Genomic DNA, 14,656 nt, shown 5'->3' with positions numbered 1-14,656 from the left:
ATTCAGTGAGTAGACTACAGAGAAACAGTGCTACAGCATCACAAAAAACAGAGCTTGTGATAGACTCTCCCTGCTGTGGTAAAGGCAATCTTAGCACTGAGCAAAGCACTAGACCAGAAAACCTTAGAATAACAAATACCAAACCCCTCCCATTGAAAGGTTTAGAGCCAGTGTGCCATGTGGAGCATACACCGGCGGGAGGGGGAACAAGCAAATACGTATTTACAGCAGAGTCACACTACAGCAGAAACTGTGTGCTTTGGATTCTTTAAGTGCACACATACCAATCTTTCTTTGTGACAATTGTTCTGTGAGGTCTCATCCCAAACTCCATTCCTCAGGCTGATTGGGCGAAGGCAAGTTCTGCTGTTGCCTTTACTTTCAGCACCAGGTACGAGTGTATTTTAATACACAAGATGTTCCAGTTGCACAAATATGCACAGCTACATGGGGGATATATTATATAAATACAAAAGGAATTGTCGCTCCTGCTCAGACCCATGGCCAGTTCTCCTCCCCCAGCTTTTCCAGAGTATTAAAACTACTGCAAACTATGTTTGTGCTGACTGAAGCAAACGCTGAGCTGTGGTAACAGTAAGGATTTTCATACTAGTTTGTGTCTGTTTTCTTTTCATACAAAAAGTTTGCCTCCCATTAGGACTCAGCTGTTCTCTTTCTGGAAAACTACTCTAAAATGCAGCAGATTTTATCATTATCACAACCCAATTACTGGTGATCCCACTGCTCAACAGCCCCCACATGTCCTTTTTGGATACTCAACAATCTCTCAGGATTAAGTTCCTGTGCAGTCCACAGCACTGTTATGGAGTGTTGAGGCAGGAAATGAAAAACTTGATAAAGCTAATTCATTGCTTTTAAATCAAAACTTTAAATGTACATTGACCTGTTCTTTTGTCTGGAGAATTTATCCACAATGAAGCAGCCTCTCCCTCACTTGGTCTTTGGTAGGTCAAGAGACACATCAATATTCACACATGGATAATGAATGCCAGGTACTATAAAAATATGAACCAACCAACCAGATATATCCAAGAATGGAGAATTTAAAGTATTGAGGCTTTTCATTATTACCTGCTAATGGTTGTTAATCTTTATGTGGGTTTTGTTTTTTTTTTTTCAGCATGGTCAGGGCATGTCCAAACTGTAAACCTGCAGACCATGACCACATTTCAAAATACACTGCAGATTTGTTTCTCACTAATCTTAGCATATAATTTCCTGACTACTGATGGTGCTATCAAGCATGTCACCTTCTGCTGAAAATAACAATTATCTCTATAAAAAGAAGGTGATTTAGAAGATTTACTTACTGGTATAATGAAAAATTAAAAAAAAAGAAAGGAAAAAAAAGTTTAATTTGAGTTCCAAACTCAAATTGTTTTATTCTAAATTTTAAACTGGTGTGCCTGTTTGGACAAAAAAAAAAAAAAAAAAAAGGGGAAAAAAAACACACACACCCCCACAAAGGAGAACAATAATCAAAGAACCCATGAGACTAATCAATGCTTTTCTTAGCAGTTTTTTGTCTCCTCTTATTTGTTCTTCAGAAAAAAATTCTCTTTAAAAACCTAGCTAGTTATGAAGACATTTTACAGTTCTACCATACAATAATTATAGTTAGCTTAGTTTAACCTTTCTATGTCATTCAGCAACACTTTAACTACTGGAAGCCGTAGCAAACTGAGGCTCTAATGATAATATTGCTCCAATGATGCTGAATACTTTTTGCTTCACATAGTATTTCTAGTAGACAGACTACAACAGAAGCATGGGCTAATTCCAAGGATTACTCTTTAAATGGGACCAGTAAACTGTGACAAGTCCATTCCAAAAATGGCAGTATGTTTTTGTAGCTTTTCCACACTGAAGAATGCCAGAACCCTAGTCAGTTGTCAATTCACCAAGATGATGTGTCACACGCTGGCAGTTGCCTATTTGCTCGTTCCTGATACTCTGTTTCAACTGCTCCGATGCAGCAGCTATGATGCAGACAATGCCTTGTATACAAAGATTTCAAAAAACAAAAAGGAAATAGGAAAAAAAAAAGGAAAAAAAAGAACTGGGCCCTGATAACCCAGTAAGAGGGTACAAAGCTATCTTGTGATTTCAAATTCTTTTGAAGGAAACCACTTTATAGCCATTCAAGCTAAAGCAGTACCCAAACAGTGCACTTAGAATAAAATGCCAGTCTCCCCACCCCTGCGCCCCCCTCCCTCAAGCACACTTTTTATCAATTTTCTACTGGAATGAAACTGAGATCCTTTAGCAAGCCATGATGAGGGATGTCTTAACTCATTAAAAAAATAGAAAACGCTTCACCCAAACAACAACAAAAAATAAGAAGTTTTATGGTTCTGGGAATTTTCTACAAACTATTGTGTGCAGTCATCTTCAAATCACTGTAGGACATGAAACTTGTTTCTCTTCGCAAACAGATGAAGGAATCTGAAGACTTACACTGCAAATGTTCTTATATGAAAAAAAGATCAGTTAGCTGCTTGTTATGAATCCCTCCTCTCTTGGTAGGTAATTCTGCCCAGCAATGATAGCTTTGCCTGCAGCGAAAAACCTGGACAAAAGTGCAGGAAGTGTAAGTGGCTCCTCTCAAAACTACTTACATTTTGTCCTCAACTCAAAAGAAGCTCTGCTGCTGCTGCTGCTATAGGCAGTCTTTACAAAGCGCAACCTGCCCCTTTATGTAGTCTCTGCAGGGGCAGATTCTTCTGTGGGTTGGGTGGGATCCGGCACAGCTGAACAGTAAGAGGTCACCTTGGAAAACACAGTGCTTCCTTCTTGCATCAAAAGAGGGGACCAGAATATCATTTGCAGACTCCATGGTGAGACATTCGATATTATGCCTAAAAAGCAAAGCGCATGATCTACATCACAGTGAAGTTTACAGGAATTTGGTGTTGTTTGAATCCTTCCTCACTAAAAATAAAATAAAATGCTCCACTACATCCTAAATTCAGTACATTTAGAATTGCGGATTCCCAGAACATTACTCTGATTTCTTTCCACCTGCACAGATTCTCTCTGTAGAGGGCAGTGCAGCCTTTCCAATGTTATTCTGTTTCCTAAAGATTAATGGAAGAAGTTAAAAGGATAAAAATTCTTTTGACTCTTCTCCAACGTGCAATATTTAAGTACACCATGGATTTCTAGTAAGAGAAACCCAAAGAACCTGAAATTCTGAGATACTCTCCCTGAATTTAGCAGAGATCTGCCCCAGGCTAGGCACACTGTCCCAGACAGCCCTGGGTAGCTCAAGTGCAACCACAGCCAAGTTGTGAGGACAAGGCAATGCTGCTGTGTTACAGCAGAAGCTGGTCAGAGCAAGACCCACTGCTCTGAGGAACCAGCCGGCTGGAAAAACAAAACAAAACAAAAAACCCCACATCAATCAAAACTCAAGTTGCCATATTCTGACCACAAAGCTTAAGAACGAGGGTAGCGATTCCAGCTGAGGCTTGTTTTTTTCACTTACGCTGGAAACACTGGGAGCTTTCAGCTTTTGACAGATTTGTTTTTTTTTTCCCACAACATTATAATTTTGTCTAGACAGCTAGAAATGAAGCCTGACAAAGTTTTTATATAAGCTGCTTCTGAACTCTACTGGAAATTACAACTTTTCAAACAAAATACAAAAATAAAAACATTCTACAATTTAATTTAGCAAAAAGCGAAGCTGGAAAACCTAGGAAGCAGCCTGGTCTTGGAGCTTCAAGTGATTTGTTTTCATTCTGAAAGGAATGAAACATATTCCCAAAGAGAGAGCACCTGAAAGGAACATTCATTTCCTTAATGCATAGCTGGTAAGCTTTCTAAATTGGTACTAATACCTCTAATATACAAGGGTTTACAATTCCCTACCTGGGACAACACCAACAAAAGGTTTGCATAGGCAGTAATTGCTAATTGCCAGTGAATACAGACATTTCAGTACAGATGTTAATTGTCATCTGAGGGGGCTCAATAAGTACAAGAAAAGCAGCATTTTGTAAGTACTGCATTTGAAAACCATGTGAACTGAGAGAAATCCCACAATGTGTGCAGAGTTCTATTTACCACCACAAAATGCATTTTGTTTCTTGACCCAGCTGACTGGGCACAGTTAGGATTAGCAGTAAGAGTCACGTAAGTTCACCAGCTCTCAGAAGGTTACGGGAAAAGCTATGGAGTAGCGCACCAAGGCTGCAAAGCGTCCATCCAAACACAATCACAGTCCTGGCAGCTGTGATCCCTGCAGCACAAACATCTCTGCTCAGTGCAAGCAACCTGCCATCAAAGTGCCCACACATAGAAGATGGAGGTGAGAAGGAAGAGATGCGAATTTTTGGCCTTGGTGCTGTACTCGTCACTGCAAAAAACACATGCTATGTGAAATGCTGCTCCTGGCACAGCAGCAACCTCTACCAGCCACTGCTTCAAAGGACTGAGAGCTAACCTCACAGCTTGGTCCAGCCCAGTAGACTGTTGCTGCCCTCCCCACCTTCCCTCCTCACAGAATTCATACACTGAACTTCATGTGTGTCAAAAGGCAGGACAACAAAGAGACTAAATGCTATGTTTGTGCTTTTGAGTACTTACCTAAGCAGAGCTTTGTCCTTGTTAAGATGCTGGAAGAAGGAAGGCTCACAGATGAGCTGGCTTTCCTGACAAACTTGTTTACAGGATTTTCCAGGTTCAGCAATTTTTACTTGAAGCGCACTTAATGGAGGCCACATCACCTGCCCGTGACAGAAGTCCTGCAGTGACAGATCATATTTTATTATTGTACATCCAGTCCCTTTACAGCAATTTTTCCCATTAGTAAAATAATTGGTTATTATCATCCAAACATTCCTTTTGCAGCTCATTTTGGTTGTATTCAAAATCAGTAATTTAAGCACATTTTTTTCTTTTAGCATGAGGAAATCACCCCTTTGATTGCTGCTTGAAATGTAGTAGTATCATTCTTCCCAAAGAATTTTCTTCCCTGCCTGCACCCTTTTTAATTTATCATAAGCAATTCTAACTAGTCTGTACTTTTGCACCCAAGCCATTTTGGCTTTCTCAGTGACTCCTGTTTAATTATCTCTGTGCTAGAAGAACTATTTTTCTAACAGCACAAATATCAGGAGGAAGTTCTGGTAGGAGAAGAATTCCAGAAGGCTAGTTACCCTGTAGGCAAGAAATGTCTCAAGTGGCCCACGTGGAAAGGATCAGGGAGCCCACAAGTGTTATGGAATGAGCTGAACTCAAAAAAGACTGAAGATAAAGCAAACAGGATTCAAAGAGTTTGTTTGACTTTCCTGGTTGAACTGCTAGTAAAAGTGCTCTCCCAACACTGAAAACCCTGACCTGACTATAAATAACGCACACAGTCAAGTGTCACCACAGTGGAAAGAAGGAAGAAAGAACTGGTACCTCAACACACCTGCCAGTGAAAACTATTCAAAGATGAGTTCTTATGGTCTTGACGTTCAAAATGAGAAAAAGCAAAGAGAAAATGCTTATCACTGTTTTTATTTAACATGGTGTGATATTCAGCCATTATTTTAACATTTGCCAACTCTCATCAAAAGGTAATCCAAAAATTTGGGCCCAGTCCATCATGGTTTGCTTTCTCCTGGCAAAATTAATACTTGTATGAACAGGTCCCACACTGTGACCCAGAGGTTAGAAAGGCTGAACTACTTAAGTATTAATGAAGCTAAGACTCCAAATAATTTACCAGTTCTCAGTATCCGTTTGGTAGGATTTTTTTTTTCTCTATTTAGATTTCTTTGGCTGAAGGAAGAAGTTTTCATACTCCCAGGTCTAACCAGAAATTTAATATACAACCATGAATCACAGAATATCCTGAGTTGGAGGAGACTTACAAAGACCATAGAGTTGAACTCCTGGCTGCACGCATGGCAACGTAAAAGCTCAGCCATATATCCGAGAGCCTTGTTCAAATGCTTCCTGAACACTGACAAGCTTGAGGTAAAGACTACTTCCCTGGGGGTCCTGTTCCACAGTGATTAGCCACTCTCTCAGAGAAGAACTTTTTCCCAGTGTCTGCTCTGAACTTCCCCTGATGCAGCCATTTCCTCATGCAATATTTCATTTATGGCAGAATAATTTTAACAGCATCTAAAAAAATCAGCTTAACAATAGATGGCTTGAAGTTGTTTCAAAAGGGTCATTTTGCTATTTGGACTTAAGCATTCTGTTTATTCTGCCCTTTTATAAATCAATGTTTAAAATACTAGAGGCAGAAGGAAGACAAGCCAATACTGTAATATAGACATATAATACTGTAATATCTACAATATAATACTGCAATATCAGATTGGATTCTCAGCTAGTGCAGGCAGAAGACAAAGGTTTTCAGAGTGACTCACTTGTGAAGCTTCACTGTTTGCTGAGGGCTTTGGCTTTTCACATCTCTTAGTTGAAAACTCTCCCAAAAACTGGACACAGTCTCCCATTTCCAGTCTATAGCTTGGTAGGGAGCTCCCTCAGCTTATGCCCCCTTGAAGCATGTCTCAGAACATCTCCTTCACAGATACCAGCATACAGGCCTGTGTTTCAAGTTTGCTCTCTCTGGCTAGTTCTCCTACTAACTGCATGAAAAGCAACCTAAATTTGTATCTTCATCCCACTCTATCCTGCCCCACAACCTTACACGCATAAGGGTAAAACAAAGAAAATATGTTTGGTAAAATAGAAGGTTAAAGTTTCACCAAAGGCTGCATTTATGTTTGTTTTATCCAAAAAACAAAATTTCAAGGTGAGACAAGCTTAGCCCTGCTATCAAAGGTGTTCGCCCTCTGGCTTTTCTTGCTCTTGGGTGACTGTCCTCACACCACTCCCTTTGCCAAGCTCTGGTGCTCAGCTGACCTTCTGCTGAGCCAAGTCAGTTTGCTAACACTGTAGAGCCCTGCCAAAAACATTCTCTGCAGGGTTCCCAAATGCTCTGCTTGACCACATCTTTCAAAGTCAGTATGGCTGTTCCATCAGCCCAGCCTGCCTCATCCAACAGCTCCGAAGTTTTCAAATGGGAATCTCACAGCTGCTTCAGCTGCATTTGCCTGGCTGCTCTTTTGATGGCAGTGCCAATTTAAGCAGTTCCACCCTTTGGTTCCCACCCCACACTGCTACTTTGCAGAGCTGACCCAACTATCTGTGCAGCCACAGAGCCAACAGGATCAAGGAATGGATTCAGCAGACAACACAGATGCACCTAACTGTGCCGCTGGGCTGCTGGCACTGGCAGGATGGAGCAGCCTGCAGTGAAAGCTGTTTTAATCCAGCTCAAGACAGTGCTGCTAAATACAAAACCACAGCTCACAGTAGTTGCCTTTTTTCAGATCCTAAAGACCTTCAGCCCAGCTGCTGGATCTGAAGTCTCAGGGCATTCACTAAAGCTTTCTTGTTAACACTGCCCTCCCCTTCCTGATCTTAAGTTGATGACCCAAAAGAGCAACTCCAGTCAAACCATTCAAATCCTACCATTTCACTGTCCCATAGGGTGACTTGTGGCTCAGTGTATCTGGCCCCATCCTCTTCACCTTCAAACCACCTCTGAAGACCATACTCTTGTGATTAAAGCACCCCATAACCTCTGAACCAGATAAACTCCATGCATCTTGTTCCGGTGCCAAGTTTGTGCTGCTTCCTCTGATGCCTGCATTCCACCATAGCCTCTTCAAAAGAAGGTCTCAACTTATTCTTGCTTCATCTGACGTGTTAATCAGGCCCAGCACTAAGCACATGCAGCTAATAATGATGCTTGAGCATCCTGGGGGCTGTGAAGCAGTAACAACATTTGACGGCTGATCAAAGCAATGAACAAAACTACAATGCTGCATTTATTTCTGAGAAGCATGCAGTACAGGCCAGGGCTTGGCCCTTGGGGGAACTCCAGAAGGGAGAGACAGGTTTGCCCCACTGATGCTACCTCTAGATTGCTTCCTTTTATCACTTAACTGAGCTCCATTTCCTCCTGTATTGACAAAACCTCTCAATTACAGCTAACTCAGGTAGAAGAATCAAAAGAAGCAGAGATACTTTTACAGGCTATGGCATCAATACAGCAGTAAAAAGCATGAAGTGTTCATTGGCAGGAAACTGGAAATAGCTACATTACGTTAATGACACTTGTGAGCTGAAGCTGTGTTATTCTGTTTTTCTGCCTGGAATATTGTCCTCTTTCAACAACACAGGGACAGGAGCATGTGTGGTGCTTTTGAAAGAAATCCTGGATGTTAAATGGCATATCAGAGATACAAGCTTTTCCTATCTCTCTTCAACAGCCACCAGAACAAAAGGCAGAGCTGGCTGCTGCAACAGATCTGGCCTTGGGCCGAAGTCCAAGCAAACAGTTTCTAGAAATCAGTATCCCACAGAAGTCTCTGCCGTTTATTATTGCCAGCTCAATATCTTGTGCTCCTCTCAGCTGGCAATTATGCAGGGGTGCAAAAGTCCTTTAAGTAACTGGTTTCCAAACCGTTTAAAGCTTCATCAATTGAAACAAAATACTTGGACAATTCCACCCAGAAGCTTTAGCCTAAGGTGCAATTGGACCACAAGAGTACCTCTGTATTTCCATGATACAAAGAATCCAAAGAGTCTTTGTAAGCACATAATTAAAGAAGTCACACAGACACTGAAAAATTACTTTGCATTTCTGCTTTGATACAACATCAGAAGGAGGAAGGTTCTTGTCAATCAGTCAATCAGTCAAATAATCAATAAATTAACCTCTCCCCTAATTTTGCAAGCTCCTACAGCTCCTGAAATTCAGCCACATACGGTACATTAGACACTCAAAGATGAATCAGAAGAAGCAGAACTAACATTGTGGCAGCCAGCACCGAGTCTTAATTTTTAGTCAGTCTCTTTAGATATGAAAAATCCCACTTGTGCCAGATCTGGAAGAAGCCTCACAACCCCCACATGGCCAAGTTCACAGAACTGAATCTCTGAGCCCACAGAGGGAACTTCATCTTAGCAAGCACCTGCCCGGACAAGGACTGCACAGTTACTGTTTCTGCTTGAACAGCAACAACACTGAGAAGCTTTGAAATGGAGAGGATCATCACTTAGCAAAGTAAAATATACGACTCAGCCACAATAGGAGTTCATACCTGTCTTTCAATAAATGCATTCATCCTCTGAAGCATTCCCTCACAGGTAAATTCATAGGGCAAATAAGGGTCAATCTGTGAAAACAGAGTATGTTATGGTTAGAGGGCTTTTTTTCTTTTTTAATGAACTTTGTGGTATGCTGTGTGGTAGCAGCTTGCATTCCAAATACAGCTTAAGTAGCAACAATACAGGCAAATAAACTCATTAACAAATCACAATTTTACAAAACCATCGGCAGTTTAAGGTGAATTTTGCTCCTTTGTAGAAGCAATAAAAGCTGCTCAGGTATTTTCTTTAAGGAAACTCTGGGTGTACTGCAAAATATTAGATACAAAGATAGCCTAAGACTCAATGGGATTCCAGAGCTCCCGCCTTATCTAAGCTGCAGCTCTGGACTTGAAGTCAAAACCCCGACATTATGACAAAAAAAACATAGGGGATACCTTTGAAAATTACTTCACCTTTTTTTTCCCCCCTTGACATGCCCTCATTACGATTTCAAGCTGCAAGTGTACAAGCCCTTCAGTGGTGGCAAAGTCAAGGCTACAGAATCAGTCACAAGAGCATTTATTTGGGCAGTCTGTGATGCTCTAAGAATCAGCAAGGAAACATCGTCTTGAATGCGCATAAAAGAAAGACTGCTGTATAACTTACACAGGAAATTCATATTTCTATACAAATTCACTCATGCTCATTTTTTTCAGGTAAAAACCTGATATATCCCATACTAAACCAAGATAACTGGATACCACAGATATAGTAATAATTTTTTTCCCCAATATCCTACCGAAGTGCAGCACTTTGCTTTAAGCAGAACATCAGGAATCACTCCACATGAAGTACACAACACACTCCTTCAAGCAGTGATGACGAGTTGAGGATACATTTCTCACCTTTTGATTCAAAATTGATTTCACAGCCTTCTCAACTTCAGAGAGATCGTTGATGTCCACTGTCCAGACGTGGGGCTTCCCAATGTAAACCTCAGCATAAGGATGCTGAGATGTCAACTGGAAGAAAGAAATTATATTGGTAAACTGAATGTGCCAAGATACCCTTCCTTCTTACTCTCCTCATCTGACGTTTTGAATGAAATGCACCAGAAAAATGTGAGAATTCAGCTAGACTGTAACAGTCAGCATCATTCCTTCTGAGTTATCTTTCAGATTTTCCATCTTTAAGTTTAGAGAGTGAATTTGGTAGGAAAACTGAAAACCAGGTAATAATGCAGATCATAATTAACATTTGTGCACTTCTCATTTGTGGCTTTGCTCCTTGTGATGACTCACATCATGAAGACTTAATGCTAATTGAAATGACTTTTATAAGGTGACCCTACTTCCCTACAGCTCATTCATGGAGCAGCCATCCAACCCATCCTGAGTCCTGCTACCAGTCCTACCTGTCCTGTTTCCAGTCCTGGTTAGACCTGCACGACTGGCTTCAAGAGAGCTCATCCTTGCCCTGTGTCACCTTCAAACTACGTTCTCACCCTGTCTCTCCTCCAAATTTTAAATATTTCCAAGCCTCTCTGAGCAGTAGTGAATAATAATTTCTATCACTTAGGTCAGATTCTGACCTACTGCTGATAGTACAAGAGTGACGTGCCTGAGTAAGAGCATTAATCGGTGTTTTGCTCACCACTTTGTCACAAAACAAATTCAGTATACTCAAGTAGATAACTAAGAAAAGCTGTATCAGAGATTGCTTTCAGAACTGGCAGGATGGCACTAAAAGTAGTTTTTGTGACAGTTTGCAGCGGAGTGTTAAGAACATGCAAACGAACACACTGAGGGGAAGAAAAAGTTTCAGAAGAAAGTACTTCACGCTGGCCTCAGAAGACAACTGCTTTCAAAATAAATAAAGAACAAATCCCCTACAAGATAGATTTCCATGGACAATTTTTATATAGCTCCCAAATTATGCATGATACTAAGAAAAACATTAGTGCAAAAGTAAGTAGGAAACACTGACTGCTGGAAAGAAGCTTCTGCACTGGGCATACACTGTACTGCTTTCTTCCTCAAGTGAATTCTAGAAAGTACTGTAAGAAATGTTTGCCTATCGCATTTTACTTGTGGACAAGAGATGCCACTGTTATAGTTACATATGGGAGCAGCTAGCACAAAGCTGTGCTCCTAGACCAATGTTCCAGGGGACTCTCTGCAGGGGACCTCTGGCAACAGAGCAAGGAGGGGTGAGAGCTCATGGACGGGCTGGTGGATGGCAGCTGCTGGGCTCAGGATGCCTCTGCACGCAGACAGCTTCTGTAGCTGCCTGCATTCACTTGTGCCTCATTTCGCCCATCAGCATTTTAAATCCCTCCAAACAGTCCAGTGTTTCTCAGACTAACCTAGTCTAGCCTTTTTTTCAGTGGTATTTCCACTGCCACTAAACCTCTGCGTATTTAAAAATTGGGTTACCAAGACTGAGCTCTCAGGACACGTCTGGACTTCAGATAGCAGAAGCTACATTCATATTGCTTTCAGTAACAATAAAAGCCTTTCCATTGCACCTTTAGAAATACAAACATAAACCAGTGTTTTAAATTCCACAGAGCTTTAGGAATTGTGCCTTAGACCACTCTTACACTACCGTCTCAGGCAGACAGTAACATTAAATCCAGATCTGCTCTTCTCATACTAGTAGCTATTTTAAGTATTAAGAATAACTATCAATATATTTTTATTACACCAATTATTCTGCATTTATACTTTCAAAAACATATTAAGCCTATTTCCTAATATTGAAATGCTTTAATAATCTGAAGCTTAATGTTCTAGATACTCAGGAGACACTCTCACTGTCTATTTAAAATCTATACAAATTCCTTAAAATAGATTTGTAATTAATTTCTCGTTTCAGTTTTGTTTCCTTCCTAAAAGCAGAAAATGAAAGAAACCACACCCATCAAGTACACATTACAACTAGTTTTAGCATGCAATGTTTTCTTCCACTAGGGGAGGTGAGGGAGGGCTGGGAGGGCAAGCAGAATGGAGAGAAAATATTGGTACAAATACTTGCACAAAAGAAGCTGCCTGAAGCCGGCTTTTTTCTTTCCCCTGGCTCTTTCCCCCAGCAAAATCATGTCACAAGACAAAACAACTGCTGGTCTAAAATGAAATTTATAGTTTCCAACTTTTGTACAGTCTTTGCCACAGGACCCCATCTTGAGGGTTGAGGGGAACAGTTAACTCCCCTCCAAATAAATTCTACCTAGAACAAGGCAGAAATAGTGACTTGCAATGGTTACTTTACAAAAGTGCCAAACAGGCTTTATCTTCAGCCTGGTCTATGGATAACAGATTTATCCAATTTGCAGAACTACAGAAGTATTTTTTTTCTTCCCCTTTTATTTTTTCCTTTTTTTCCCCCCTCCTTTAACACTTGAAAAATATGAGAAAAGGCTTTAAGGACTTTATTAATCCCAGTGAACCATCACATGGATTACTCGCAATCAGCTCTGAATGCAGTCATGAAAAACAGTTAGAGAAAAGGGTACTCTTAGGTCATCAGGGCATGTGAACACAGCAATATTTCAGATAAACGTTCATTATACTATTTCGTATTAAAGCAGTCAATAGGGACTATTTTTCCCTGCAGGTCAGGTACACAACATTTCTGTCAGAGCTGACACCTGCCAGGAGGATTTAGCGTGGCATTCCAAGCCCTAGAATTCATATTAAAGAGTGAAGTGTGTCCAGATTATTTATTGAGCCTGACCAGTTATAGTGTCCAGAAGAACTGGAAATTAGACAAACAGCTGAGTGACCCACAGACAAAAAGCCCTGAAAAGTGCCAAGACCAAGGAGAAAAGCACCTTTTTGTGTGTGTGCATAATTGCTATCTCCTCTGTTAGCCATGCAAGCTGTCACAAGGGGTGAGTTTGAACTATCGTCCTGCAGAAGCTGAACGTATAACAACCTGAAAGGCAGTTACGATCCTGGATCACAAAATCATAAGGAATTTATGTTCCTGGTTTAAAAGGAAAACTGTCTATTTCTTATCAACTACCTGGCACTGCTCAGTATGTCATTTATGTAGTTCATAAGTAACTTGAATTGGGAAATCTAGCTGTGCAAAGTTCTTGGTATCTAAGTGTTACCTTTCCTTCAGATACCCATGTAAAGAAAATAAGTTTACACACCTCTGAACTCGCCAAGGTCACAGGCAAAAGAGCTGATGTCAGAAATGGTTATACATGATTGTTACACGCTTCCAATTGGTATAGGCTGGATTTTACCTACATCAAATAAGAAAAGTATTCCCCAGCCAGTGCCAGGATGAGGGCCCAGTTTACTGAGCCTCCTTCTCTTACCAAGAGTCTCAATGCACTGGCTGTTTTGAAAGATTGACATTTGGTTTTCCTGTTCTCTGAAAAAGTCAGTTCTCTGAATGTCTTCAGTGTTTGCCCACAGATGGTGGGCTGTGACCATTAGTACCTTGAGAAAGTCTTCTCTGCAGAAAAACACCCAAACTATCCCCAAACACAAATGGCACTTTTAAAATTTACTTAAACACCTATTTACTTACTGAACAATACAGAATAATGTCTGTTCCTTCAAACAACATAACACCGCCTTCAAATGACACATCATCTATCAGATGACATGATCTCTCCCTGGGCAGAACATCAGCTTTTCAAGAGAAATTTCAACTTGTGATCATCTATCAATGAGAATTAGGGAAATCTAGGGGTAAATCTTAACCACATGTTAATGAAAGATTTTGATTATCCTATAAAAATATGGACTGATAATCCCACCAAAATGGCTCAAGAAAATGAAAGCTGCACCCCTTTTGCAATGAACTAGGAATGTTTTCCCTGTATTTTTTTACTAAAAAGGAATCAGCAAGACTGATATAGAACTTACCTCTCGGAGCGTAGGTTTGCCTTTGAAAAATTCTGTGTTTTTGCTACTTTTTGGTGGGTTGAATCTTAAATTTAGAAAAGCACATCCATTAGCAATAGCTTCTAAAGGAGCTGGTCCTTCATATGGAAATCCGAGACCAACGAACAGCTGAAAAGTAGAAAACAAGGGCTGCCTGAAGTTTGGTTCTTTATAAAACCTGAAAGCTCAGAGCTAACTGAAAACAAACAACAATTGTTGTGGTGTGGTATTCTAAACGTGCCACCCTAAAAAACGTATCTTTAAGAAGAAAATGGGAGAATTTCAGCCCCCTCCTACCCAAGTAGTAATGGAATGTTCTGTACCAGACATTTGACAATAATCTTCTGTAATGAGCTGAGGTAGTTTTTCATGGAGCTGAGGCAACAACAGACCCTTTTAGTTATTTTTTGGAAAAAATAATAGTAATAAAAAGAGTCATTTGGTGGTTCGACATGAAACTGCCGAGGCTCTCCTGCAGGTACAGGTTTTACTGCAGCAACCTCAAACAGCTACAGTAGTGTTTTCCCCCTCTCCCCATCCGGTTTTGCCAGTAGGAACAGGCTCCTGCCCGGCTGATTTAGCCCGCTAATTACAACGGTAGATGGCAGCAAACAGCAGCTGAA

General features: G+C 40.6%; 1 protein-coding gene across 1 annotated transcript in view; it reads right to left on the bottom strand.

The window, feature by feature from the left end:
• Window positions 1-2,599: 2,599 nt before the first annotated feature.
• Window positions 2,600-14,656, bottom strand: part of MGAT5 (alpha-1,6-mannosylglycoprotein 6-beta-N-acetylglucosaminyltransferase) — a 75,453-nt gene continuing 63,396 nt past the window's right edge. The window contains exons 12-16 of the mRNA XM_054380958.1: window positions 14,016-14,162; window positions 10,035-10,151; window positions 9,141-9,215; window positions 4,612-4,769; window positions 2,600-2,879 (exon numbers count right to left, since the gene is read on the bottom strand). Coding sequence (XP_054236933.1) covers window positions 2,681-2,879; window positions 4,612-4,769; window positions 9,141-9,215; window positions 10,035-10,151; window positions 14,016-14,162 — 696 coding nt within the window. The 3' untranslated portion in view covers window positions 2,600-2,680. The remainder of the gene's footprint in view (window positions 2,880-4,611; window positions 4,770-9,140; window positions 9,216-10,034; window positions 10,152-14,015; window positions 14,163-14,656) is intronic.

Source organism: Indicator indicator, chromosome 5 (assembly GCF_027791375.1).
Source record: "Indicator indicator isolate 239-I01 chromosome 5, UM_Iind_1.1, whole genome shotgun sequence".
Taxonomy (NCBI): Eukaryota; Metazoa; Chordata; class Aves; order Piciformes; family Indicatoridae; genus Indicator; species Indicator indicator.
Note: the sequence above shows the minus strand (reverse complement) of the source record. Positions and strands in the feature narration are given on the sequence as shown.